Source organism: Arachis stenosperma, chromosome 4 (genome assembly GCF_014773155.1).
Source record: "Arachis stenosperma cultivar V10309 chromosome 4, arast.V10309.gnm1.PFL2, whole genome shotgun sequence".
Classification (NCBI taxonomy): domain Eukaryota; kingdom Viridiplantae; phylum Streptophyta; class Magnoliopsida; order Fabales; family Fabaceae; genus Arachis; species Arachis stenosperma.
The window spans coordinates 141922735-141935918 of record NC_080380.1 but is presented as its reverse complement, the minus strand read 5'-3'; the positions used below and the strand labels follow the sequence as shown (position 1 = coordinate 141935918).

Genomic DNA, 13184 nt, shown 5'->3' with positions numbered 1-13184 from the left:
AATCTGAAGACACTGGTGAAAGATCACAAAATAAAAAATCATGCTCGAAAGAAAAACATTTGGCTGAAAAGGAGGAGGGTGCCGCCCATAATTTGGTATCCCAAGAGACATGAAGATGGGAATGTGGAACTATCGGAGTTTTGAAAAACCCCTGACAGTTCACAGCATCAAATATATTTTTAAATCTCATTCCGTCGAGATTTTGTTCTTATGCGATACAAAGAACAATTTCTTAACTGTGGAGGGTGTGTTACGGAGAGTCAGATATAATTCTTGGTTCTTAGTGGACCCGATTGGGTTGGCAGGTGGTCTGGTGGTAATGTGAAAAGATAATATTTATGTTTAGATTCTCAGACATGATAACTTTTTTATTCATTTCATAGCTGATGATCAACAAGTAGGGCAAAAATGGGAGGTTATAGGAGTGCACTTGAGTACGGAAGAGGTGAGAAGGATTGAGCAATATAATTGAGTGTTACAGCTTATAGAGATTGGTGGAGATAATTTAGTTGTCGTTGGAGATTTCAATGCAATCAAGGCAAATAACGAAAAGGAGGGTGGTAGAGAAAAATTAAGTACTTCCATACTAAATTTCAATGATTTCATCAATGATGGAGATTTAATTGATTTGGGTTATGAAGGGAATAAGTTCATGTCGAGTAATCGGCAATTCGGAGAAAACCTTGTTAAGGAGAGGCTGGATAGAGCCTTAGCAACTAGTGCTTGGAAAGATGATTGGCCGAATGTTGTGGTCATGCACTTGGAGGACACAGGATCTGAACATAGAACAATTTTATTTAGTACAGAGAAGAAAGGGAGGAGGTTTAAGAGAAGATTCAGATTTCAAGAAAAATGGTGTGATATGGGAGATGTTACTGCCATTGTGAAGGAGACTTGGAGAGAAGGAGTGGAGGGTTCACCAATGTTTCAACTTGCAACTAAAATAAAAAATTCAAACATAAACTTGTGGATTGACAAAAGTCTTCCTGCTCTAACTCTAAGGTCAGAATTCTTAATGTCAAAGAGAATTTGGCTAAAGAGGTTGGAAAAGGTGAGCATGCCAATGGCACCGTAATCTAAAATCTAGAGGCTGAATTGGAGGAAGTTCTGGACCAAAAAGAGAGATATTGGCGAGAAAAATCTAGAGTTAATTGGCTGAATTGGGGCGACCGGAACACAAAGTTCTTTCACTACAAGTTCCAAGCGAGGAATAGAAGAAATAAAATACATTATTTAGAGGACGAAGAAGGGAATACAGCAACAGAGATAGAAGAAATAGCAGAAACAACCTAGAAGTATTTAATTTTGAGACTTTTTTTACCTTAAGCAACTCGAAAGACCCAGCCGAAGAGATTCAGGATACTCCAAAGAAAATAGATGCAGTAACTAATCGGAGGCTAGTCGGACCAGTGACAGAAAAAGAGATCAAAGTGACAGTTTTTTCTATCAATCCCTTCTCTGTACCTGGGGATGATAGATTCACTACTAAGTTCTATCAGGCTTATTGGGATGTGATTAAAGAGGACGTCATCAGAGCAGTTAGAAGTTTTTTCTATGGAGATAAATTACTTAAGACTTTTAATTATACAAAATATTTGCTTAATTCCTAAAATTTCAAATGGTAGGAATATGAAGCAGATTAGACCTATAAGCCTTAGTAGTGTGTTTTATAAAATTATATCCAAGATCTTAGTGTATAGGTTGTAGTTTGTTCTGAATAGATTGATCAGTGATACACAAAGTGCTTTTGTTAAAGGAAGACTGATTAGTGACAACGTATTAATTACACATGAATTCATGCATTTCTAAAGAACAAGAAATATGGAGTCATGATTTCACTTTGAAGATCGATATGAGTAAAGCATATGATATGGTGGAATGGTCTTTCATATGGTCTATGATGAGAAAGTTTGGCTTTTGTAATAAATGGGTGGATTGAATTAAGGAGTGTGTGACGATAGTTTCTTGTTCTATTTCTGTGGATGGTCAACCTCATGGTTTCTTTAAACTATGTAGAGGGGTGCGACAATGAGACTTTTCTGTGCAGAGACTTTTCCATCTGCTCCACAGAGGAGAACATAGATAGAAAATTTTTTTATTGAGATTTAATCACCGATGCCCCAAAATCAATCACTTATTTTTTGTTGATGACTCAATACTGTTTAGTAAGGCTACAAAAGAGGATTGTGGGGGACTAATTCAAATTTTATAGAGTTATAAGGAAATTAGTGGTAAGAAGGTCAACTTGGATAAATCATCAGTGTTCTTTAGCAGAAATACACCAATGTGTACGCGAGATTCCCTAGCTAACATACTCAAAGTTTCTCATATTGGCAATCAAGACAAATATTTAGGACTCCCGTCAGTCATCCAAAAGTCTAAGAGGACAACATTTAATTACATAAAGGATAAGGTTACGCAAGAGCTTCAACACTACAAAAGCTTCAACACTAGAAAAGGACTTTACTTTCATCAAGTGGCAAGGAGGTGTTAATAAAAGTCGTCGCAACTGCTATACCACTTTATACCTTAAATTGTTTCAAGCTGCCAAAACCGCTACTTGAAGAAATTCAGAGGACAATTCTGTAATTCTGGTGGGGACGAAATGGAATCGAAAGGAGGATGCAGTGGATAAGTTGGAGAATTACTTGTAGGTCGAAAGAATAAAGGGGATTGAACTTCAAGGATCTAAAAGCCTTCAACCTTGCTATATTAGCTAAGGAAGGGTGGAGACTATTGACTAGACCTAATTCCCTGGTTTCTAAAGTTTATAAAAGTAAATACTACAGATTTTCTAGTTTCTACGGGCTGAGACAGGTACCAACCTGTCATGGGGTTGAAAGAGCGTGTTGGAGAGTTGAAAAATTTTGAAAAAAGGCATTCTTTAGAGAATAGCACGAGGCAGCATGATAAGTATTACACAGAATTCATGGGTGAAAAAGTTTACTGCCATAACACATATTCAATGGGTTGCATAACTAATGTTATCAAATAGACAATGTAATCAAACAAAAATAAAAGATCGTTTCAATCCAGCAATAGAAGAGGAAATTATTAACACAGAAATTGTATAAGGAGAAGACTACATTAGCTGGTTAAAGGAGAAGAAAGAAAGCTATTCAGTCTCATTTGGTTATAAACTTGCATTTCAAGTTTATCATCCTCCAGAGGAATTTTTCCCTGTACAGTGCCAAAAAAATTCATATGATCAGGAATATGGAGTTTTAAAAGCCGACCCAAGGTAAAAAATTTTCTTATGGAACTAATGCATAATGGATTACCAATCAAATTAAAGCTCCACACTCGAATCTCCCAAGTTAACCCTATCTGTCCACGGTGTAATTCACTAGAGAAATCAACTTCACATTGTTTGTGGGTTTGTCTAGATTCAGCAGAAGCTTGGAGGCTATTGGGTATTCATCACCCAGCAGTTACCGATGAGCCATGGTGATAATGGGAAGAATCGCAAAATCAGAACAAAAGATGAAGACAATTGAAGGAGATAAAGGAACTTGTAGCTAACCTGGCATGACAGATTTGAAAATCCAGAAATGAACAAGTTTTTGAAAGTAAGAGGAAGCTGCCTGTGGAAGTTGTTCACGCTGTTTGAGAGCTCATGGAGGAGTGCACGACCCGTTGCCTTTCCCACTTCTCCTTCTTAAAGATGACTTTACCAATTTCTTTTATTACTTCAATTGCATAATTATTTAATTGATTGGTAAAATTTTTTCATGTGGGTCATTATTATGTGTGATGTTTGGTTTTGGACCAATTTTATTCAAAAAATAAAAGTAATTATCTTAGAAAAAAAAATCAAATCCTCACTATTTTTTACCCTTACTTCTCACTTTTCCAACAAAAATCTAGTGATGAATGCATTTATATATAACAAAATAATAATTTACATAATATACATTTACATATTTTAATATTGACAAATAATAATTTTAATTTATTTTCAAAAATAGTCTTGATGGTGAGGGGAGGCAGCATGGATGGCGAGCCATGCCGTACGAGAAAGTGACAACGATGATGAGACACGTATAGGAGTAAGGATATACGACGACGCAGTGCTAGCAAACCACAGATGAAGGCGACAACGAAGTGAAGGAGATGCACAAGAGCCAGAGAGACGAGACAAAGGAGCCGGTGATGTGGCAGCAACCGTGTGGTGGCGGTGGCCAGTGATTTTATTTTTCGTGAGTGTGAGAGAGTTAGAGGCCCTGCCTCTCTGAGTGAGATATTGAAAGGATAAAGTGAGAATGGGTTGACGAGGCTTCGAACAAAGGTTAAGGTTTCTTTTTTAAAAAAAAGTGCTTCGAATTGGTCTGAATTTCTTAAATCCTTCAGTTTATGAATTTTTACTAAAATCGACCAGGCCGAATCGAATCTTACTGATTCTTTCCTTATACAGTTAGATATCTTAACCAGACCGATTTCTTGATCGGTTTGTCAATTTTTTGGCCCAACCAAGTAGGTCAATCCGATTCTAATAACTATGACTAAAACAATACTTTACTCTAAAAAAAATAACCTAATAAAAAGTGATTAAATATTCATAAAAAATATAAGTTCAAATCCTTACTATTTTCGATCCCTACTTTTCACTTTTCCAATGGAACTCTAATAATAAATGCATTTATATATAACAACATAATAATTTATATAATATACAATTACATATTTTTAATATTGACAAATAATAATTTTGATTTTTTTTTTCAAAAATAGCCTTGATGATAATAACTAAACATTGGGAAAAATATTTAAAACAACAGAATTGATTATTACTTCTAATGAAAATATATTTTTTCTTATTGCCAGATCTTTTTTCCTCTTGTATATATATAACTCCTTTAGCTGAGTGTTAACCTAACAAACACACTAATAGTCTCCCAACACCCACATACATTGCAAGAAAATAACCCTTCACCTTCACAATATTATACATACATATGGAGACCAAAGCCATAGCTACAAGACCACATTGTTTGGTGTTATCATTCCCAGGTCAAGGCCACATAAACCCCATGATTCAGTTCTCAAAGCTATTGGTACATGAAGGGGTGAAAATAACACTAGCCACCACATGTTTTTACTCCAAGACCTTACAAAATGTACCACCTTACATATCACTTGAATCAATCTCTGATGGGTTTCACAATGGTGGATTGGGTGAAGCTGGAACCTTTAAGGCCTATTTGGACCGGTTTTGTCAAGTGGGCCCACCAACCCTTGTTGATCTTATAGAAAAGCTTGCTAAATTAGGAAACCCAATAGATTGCATTATCTATGATTCAGTGGCACCATGGGCATTAGATATTGCCAAAAGATTTGGCATAGTAGGTGCTTCTTACTTCACTCAAAATATGGCTGTGAATAGCATATATTATCATGTTCAATTGGGAAAGATTAAGGTTCCTCTGATTGAGAGTGAAATTTCACTTCCTTCTATGCCTAAACTTCAACTTTGTGACATGCCTTCTTTCTTCCACAATTGTGATGATGAAGATTTGGCTATGCTTGGCTTGGTAGTGGGTCAATTCTCCAACGGTGACAAAGCTGATTGGGTCCTATGCAATTCATTTTATGAGCTGGACAAAGAGGTAAGCAATTATAATTATAAAGACTAATGTATTAATGATCAGAAATATAATAACTATTTATATTATCTTTTTTTATTAATTTAAATTTTGAGAGAAATAGTATTATAATATGATATTAAAAATTTATGTTTGAAAAATTTAGAATTTGATCCTTAATGAATTCTAAAAATAAAAAAAATAGCATTTGACAAAAAAAAATTATACAAAAATTAAGCAAAGTCAAAAAGAAACTTTCGTTTGAGGGATAGTATTAAAAATATAACTATTCATGTTGCTTCTTCCTATCGATTTAAGTTTTTGAAAAAAATAATATCATAATATTAACAAAGAATATTTTAAAATATGAGATTAATTAAAATGATATAATTTTTTTTATTTTAAGTTATATTTTTGAATTCATGTTTTAGGAATAGCAAATGAATATTTTTTTTTCTTATGAATTATATATAATGACAAATAAAAAAAATTATGCATCAAATTTCTCTCATATTTCATTTATATATTAGATATATACATACAAAGTGTTTATATGTATATATACAACATCTAGTGAGAATAAAAAAAATGTGGCGCACATTTTTTTCTTAATTTATTTTTGTCCTCAATTTTTCTAATTTATTTTTGTTATTACTAAAAGTTGAACCAAGATTTCTTATTAGAAGAATAATATATCTATCATCTTAATTAATTGACGTTGCAATTTGTTTCCATATTACACACATTGAATATAATAGAAAGGTCACTAACTCACTATTGTAATTTAAGAAATGAAGAGATATCATTCTTTATGTAAAGTAGCTAATCAGTTTTGAGTTTATTTAATATTAACTAACTATCATATATTGAAAAGGAAGAGAACATAGATACACTTTACAGGGGAAAATATATTGTAATTAAATTCTCCAACTAATTAATATATATACAGTAATACTACAGAAATACCAATATAAAATTACTTTATTTAACTTAATATTTATATTCGTGCATATAATATTTATAATAGGATTAATTAACATGTGTCTTATATATAACGACACAAATTAAGATTATTATTAATAAAAAATTATAAAAGTTTTGTTTGAATAAATGCAAAATAATTATATTAAAAATCAAACTTTTGCATAATTTTTTATAATAAATCCATATATAATTATACACTTATTATATTTAATATTATACAATTATATCAACAAATAATTAAAGAATATAAAATAAAATGAGTAATAATTAAAATATATAAAATAAAATAATTTCAAATTATTTTAAATTAATTTTTTATTTTCTTTCAAACATTATTATAAATATATATTCATTTTACTCTTGCTTTTTGGATAAAGTTTCTCATTCAACATGCATAATGTTATCATGGTTCATAAATCATAATATTTCTCAAAGGCCTATTACTTACTGAAATATATTTGACTTTAGGTGACAGATTGGACTACCAAGATTTGGCCAAAATTTAGAACCATCGGACCAAATATTCCCTCTGTATTTTTGGACAAGCGAATTAAGGATGATGAAGATTATGGAGCTGCAGCATTCCAGAGTGAAGAAGAATGCATGGAATGGCTAGACAATAAACCAAATGGATCGGTTGTTTATGTCTCATTTGGGAGCTTGGTTCCTCTTGATGAAGAACAAATGAGAGAAATAGCATATGGTCTCAGAGATAGTAATCATTATTTTTTGTGGGTGGTTAGAACCTCTGAAGAGATTAAACTTCCAAAAGATTTTGCAAAGAAATCAGAGAAGGGTTTGGTAGTAACATGGTGCTCCCAATTGAAAGTACTAGCTCATCAATCTGTGGCATGTTTTGTAACACATTGTGGTTGGAACTCTACATTAGAAACTTTGAGTTTAGGAGTTCCAACAATTGTAGTGCCTCAATGGTCTGATCAAATCACAAATGCAAAGTATATGGTTGATGTTTGGAAAGTGGGAATTAGAGTTCCAATTGATGAGAAAAAGAAGATTGTGAAGAGTGAAGCATTGAGGGATTGCATAAAGGAAATGATGGAGTGCGAGAAAGGAAAAGAGATGAAGAATAATGCCATGCAATGGAAATCTTTGGTTCTGAAAGCTGTTAGCGATGGAGGTGGAAGTTCTTATGAAAACATCATGGAATTTGTGAATAGCTTGTTTACATGCTCTCAATTACAAGTTATTTCTTAGTCATATCAACAATAATTCGTTCCTACAATAATTTGTAATACTATTGGAAGCATTTCAAGTGCACCGGGAGTACCGGTGTACCAGTTGTTTTAACCGTTGATTTGAATTATAAAAAATATATATAATATATATTAATTAAAATCAACGGTTAAAACAACTGATATACCGGTACTCCCTGGTGCACTTGAAATGTTTCCAATACTATTATACACAGGAAAAGTATGAAAAATTAATGGAATACTCGTACAATACGTATAATGGAAGTTTATGGAGGATTAGAGATATAATCATTATTGTTAACTTTTTTCATCAGTTGAAATTTTTGGATGAGTGGTATCATGATATGGTATTAAAACGCTAGATCCGAAAAGTCAAAATAGTTCAATCCTTTTTGAACCTCAAAATCAGTTTAATCTTTTGAGAAGATGTTTATTATCCATAGTATTCGAATGGTTATTTTAGATAGTATATGGGATGTTCATTTTGTAACTCGATAACCCATTGTACATATTGTACAAATAGTCTATTATCTTCTTAGCGGAATCCTTATATATATAGTTTATGGTGGGAGCTTTTTTTTCTTATTATTAATAATATTTGAGCATTATTAATATATATTTAAATTTTCATCTCAGCAATGTCCTATTATGCCCATGTTATTTCACCCAATTGACAGAAAAAAAAACAGTTAAGGTTTAACTTACTTCGTAATTATCTTTTGTATAGATTTTTTTAATATTAATTTTATGTTATTTTTTTTGTCAACAAAAATCAAATTTTATAATTATAGGTCATAAAAATTTTAATATTATATTATAAAATTATCAAAAAGTTTAATTAAAATGATAAAAGAAGACACATAATAAATTATATATTTTATATTTGGTAATTATATATTTATAAAAATATTTTTTATATACTAAAATTAATTACTAAAATCAATTACTAATATATTTATGTATAATATAATTTATTTATTTTTAATTTATATTTATATTTTAATATATATTTTATATTTATAATTAATTTTAGTAGTTGATTTTAATGTAGACATGATATAATTGATATAAAGTAAACAAAAAATTCTATGCAGACATGAGTGTGTACTACTGTACTCACACACACGCCTTAAAATCTTTTGGATGAGTTGAAAAGTCTTGTGAAAAAAAAAAAAACAAAATTAAATAACAGTAATCAATAGTATACTGAAAAAGATGATGGCTACCCGGGCATGTCACCAAAAAAAAGATGGCGACCGGGCATGTCACAAAATATTGATTAAAGAAAAAGAAGAAAACTTTAACTTCGCCTCTGCGTATATCAATAATTGAAACACAATAATTTACTTGGGTGGCAAAAGCCATTCACAATCATATGCTGTTTATAACTTTATATATATTTCATTGATATATAGGCTTCTGTTTTAATTTCTCCTGTGCCTGTCTAGTTTTGTGGGTAGTTTGTTTGATTTTATATACACTTTTTAATTGGGTAAACAATAAAAAATACACTTAAAATTGGAAAAATAGTATATAGGACATATTATATATTCAGGTCTCTTGAAATTGAAATTAGGTGATACTGAATTCATATTATTATTTGATAGTCATGTTTATAACGTTGATCTCGGTAGAAAAACGTAAAGTGGAGTGCTAGGCCAGTAAAATTTGTATATTTAGTTATCAATTAGTCTTCATCAATATTTTTAATGATATGAGATGATATTTAATAATATAAAATTAATAATTTTTTTATGATTAAATATTGACCAAATTTTAACAAAATTATTTATTCTTTTAAACTTTCTCAAACATAAATGTTATATTTATGAAAAAAGTCATTAGCATATTATATCAACATAAATAATATTAGAAAGAAAATAATTTAAAAATATATTATTTCTTTTAATATTTATAATTTAATTTATGTAATATTTAGAAATATATATTTATTATATTTAATATTATCTAAGTATTTTAGCAAAAAATTAAATAATATAAAATATTTCTGACTTATTTTTTATTATTGTCTTTAAAATATTTTTGTTATAATAATAATAATAATAATAATAATAATAATAATAATAATAACCAAAAAGTAAATATATTCTTTAATTTTACAATTACAAATAAAGTATCGCAAATAGTGTAGCCAGTAAAATTTTTTGAAAGAAAAAGTATAGGTAGGCAATGAGAATATTAAATAATGTGAATAATAAATATGTCAGATGTTTAATTCAATAGGTATGCAGATGATTATATTTATTATTTTTAACTAGATGGTTATTTCTTTTAATTTAATTTACTCATGCATAGTTAACAATAATTGGATGTTCAATTTATTAGGTGTGCAGATAGTTATCCTAATATTAAGGTTTAGGAGGTAATTTGAGAATATAGTATTTTTTTACTTTATTGAGTCAATTCTAAAATCCATTGTTTACATTGTTTACAAAAATTCTTGTTTAGCTAGCAGTTGAAAATTAATTAACCTAGTATATATATATAATAACTCCTTCAAGTCTCAACTCAACACAAAAACACCCCTAAACCGATATTGCAAGAGAAAAGGTTTGATTTCAAATACACATTACTGAAAAAAGCATGGGTATCAAACCGCATTGTTTGGTGTTATCATTCCCAGGTCAAGGCCACATAAACCCCATGATTCAGTTCTCAAAGCTCTTGGTACATGAAGGGGTGAAAGTAACACTAGCCACCACATGTTTTTACTCCAAAACCTTACAAAATGTGCCACCTTACATATCACTTGAATCAATCTCTGATGGGTTTTACAATGGTGGGTTGGGTGAAGCTGGAACCTTTAAGGCCTATTTGGCCCGGTTTTGGCAAGTGGGCCCACCCTCCCTTGTTGATCTTATAGAAAAGCTTGCTAAATTAGGAAACCCAATAGATTGCATTATCTATGATTCAGCGTTGCCGTGGGCATTAGATGTTGCCAAAAGATTTGGCATAGTAGGTGCTTCTTACTTCACTCAAAATACGGCTGTGAATAGCATATATTATCATGTTCAATTGGGAATGATTAAGGTTCCTCTCATTGAGAGTGAAATTTCACTTCCGTCTATGCCTAAACTTCAACTTTGTGACATGCCTTCTTTCTTCAACAATTGTCATGATGATGAAGATTTGGCTGTGCTTGGCTTGGCAACGAGTCAATTCTCCAACGTTGACAAAGCTGATTGGGTCCTATGCAATTCATTTTATGAGCTGGACAAGGAGGTAAGCAATAAGACTAATGTATTAATGCTTAGACATATAACTATTTATGATATCTATTTCTATTAATTTAGATTTTAGAAAAAAGCGATATCATGACATGATATCAAAATTTTATGTTCGAAAGGTCTAGAATTTTATCCTTGATAAACTCTAAAAGTTAAAAAAAACATAAAACAAAAGGAAAAAAAAAGATCTATACAAAAATCAAGTAAACTCAAAAAGAGACTCTTATTTAAAAGAGAGTATTAGAGATATAACTATTCATATTGTCTCTTTCTATCGATTTAAACTTTTAAAAAAATTGTTATTACGATATTAATAAAAAATATTTTAAATCATTTTATTTTATTAAGGTTATTAAAGCCTTCTATTTTACTCTCTAAGGAATCATTATATAAATTTTAGTTTTTTTACATTAATAATAGCATAAATTATATTTTTTTCATTATTTTCTTTTTCTTCTTTTATTTTCTTCAAATTTCAAATTCAATATGTAATAGTTGCTTCCTAAAATATGTTTCTAGGTGGCTGATTGGACAATGAAAATCTGGCCAAAATTTAGAACCATTGGACCAAATATTCCCTCTGTATTTTTGGACAAACGAATTAAAGATGATGAAGAATATGGAGCTGCAGCATTCAAGAGTGAAGAAGAATGCATGGAATGGCTACACAATAAACCAAATGGATCAGTCATTTATGTATCATTTGGGAGCTTGGTTCCTCTTGATGAAGAACAAATGAGAGAAATAGCATATGGTCTAAGAAATAGTAATAATTATTTTTTGTGGGTGGTTAGAACCTCTGAAGAGATTAAACTTCCAAAAGATTTTGCAAAGAAATCAGAGAAGGGTTTGGTAGTAACATGGTGCTCCCAATTGAAAGTACTAGCTCATCAATCTGTGGCATGTTTTGTAACACATTGTGGTTGGAATTCTACATTGGAAACTTTGAGTTTAGGAGTTCCAACAATTGTAGTGCCACAATGGTCTGATCAAATCACAAATGCAAAGTATATGGTTGATGTTTGGAAAGTGGGAATTAGAGTTCCAATTGATGAGAAAAAGATTGTGAAGAGTGAAGCATTGAGGGATTGCATAAAAGAAATGATGGAGTGTGAGAAAGGAAAAGAGATGAAGAATAATGCCATGGAATGGAAATCTTTGGCTCTGAAAGCAGTCAGTGATGAAGGTGGAAGTTCTTACAAAAACATGATAGAATTTGTGAATAGCTTGTTTACATGCTCTCAATTACAAGTTATTACTTAGTCATATCAACAATAATTTGTTCCTAACGTTCAGATTATTTGTGTGTTAATCTACTTTATCTATTGTAATAATACTACTACATATAGTTTATGTTGGGACCTCATTTTTGTTGATGCTTAATGATATTATTATGAGCATTATTAATATTTAAATTTTCATCACTTATTTGCTGATGCTTAATAATATTATGAGCATTATTAAGATTTGCTTTCTCATATTTTCACCAATTGACAATTGTAGTGGCCTCCTATATAGAGCGGTTCAAAATTGCCACTAAATTTCCGTCATTATATCTGTCCATTTTGTTGTAGTGGTAACAAGAGTAAATGATTTAATTAAAGATGAATGTTAGAGGACCAACAATTTATTATATTTGGCCAGCAATTAATCATCGATATTTAAAAGTATAAACTAAAAATATATTATTAAATTATTAAACTAAAAAATTTAAATTGATAACTAAAGGTGATGATAAAAATAATAGATTCTATTAGTTCTTGAATATTTTTCTTAATTAAATTGATAAATAAAAATTCATTATTAAAATTAAATCTAGGAAAAAAATTAATTAATTAAAATTAACAACTTATTTCTTTCGCAATCAATACCTACTAACACTAAAAGTAATAAAAAAGTTCTACTATGAAGACATGATGAGTGGGTTGTTGTTACAGTCACACACACCTTAATAGCTCTTGGATGAGTTGAAAAATCTTGTGAGAAAAAAAAAACACTAAATTAAATAATAACAATCAATAATATATTGAAAGAGATGCTTGTTTGTTTAAGAAAAAGATGGTTATACTTATACCGGCCATTCACATAACAGTGCTAAAGAATTATCGATTAAAGAAAAAGAAGAAAACTTTACCTTCGCCTCTGCATATATTAAT

The 13184-nt window shown here is 30.3% G+C and overlaps 2 protein-coding genes across 2 annotated transcripts; both read left to right on the top strand.

Annotated features, from left to right (window-relative positions):
* Window positions 1-4898: 4898 nt before the first annotated feature.
* Window positions 4899-7869, top strand: LOC130973264 (mogroside IE synthase-like). Its single transcript, XM_057897715.1, has 2 exons — window positions 4899-5606; window positions 7035-7869. Exons 1-2 carry the CDS (start codon window positions 4956-4958, stop codon window positions 7779-7781), a joined length of 1398 nt encoding a protein of 465 aa, XP_057753698.1. The 5' UTR covers window positions 4899-4955; the 3' UTR covers window positions 7782-7869.
* Window positions 7870-10321: 2452 nt separating this feature from the next.
* LOC130973265 (mogroside IE synthase-like) lies at window positions 10322-12421 on the top strand. Its single transcript, XM_057897716.1, has 2 exons — window positions 10322-11023; window positions 11548-12421. The coding sequence occupies exons 1-2, from the start codon at window positions 10385-10387 to the stop codon at window positions 12289-12291; spliced, it is 1383 nt and encodes a 460-aa protein (XP_057753699.1). The 5' UTR covers window positions 10322-10384; the 3' UTR covers window positions 12292-12421.
* The last annotated feature ends 763 nt before the right edge of the window (window positions 12422-13184 follow it).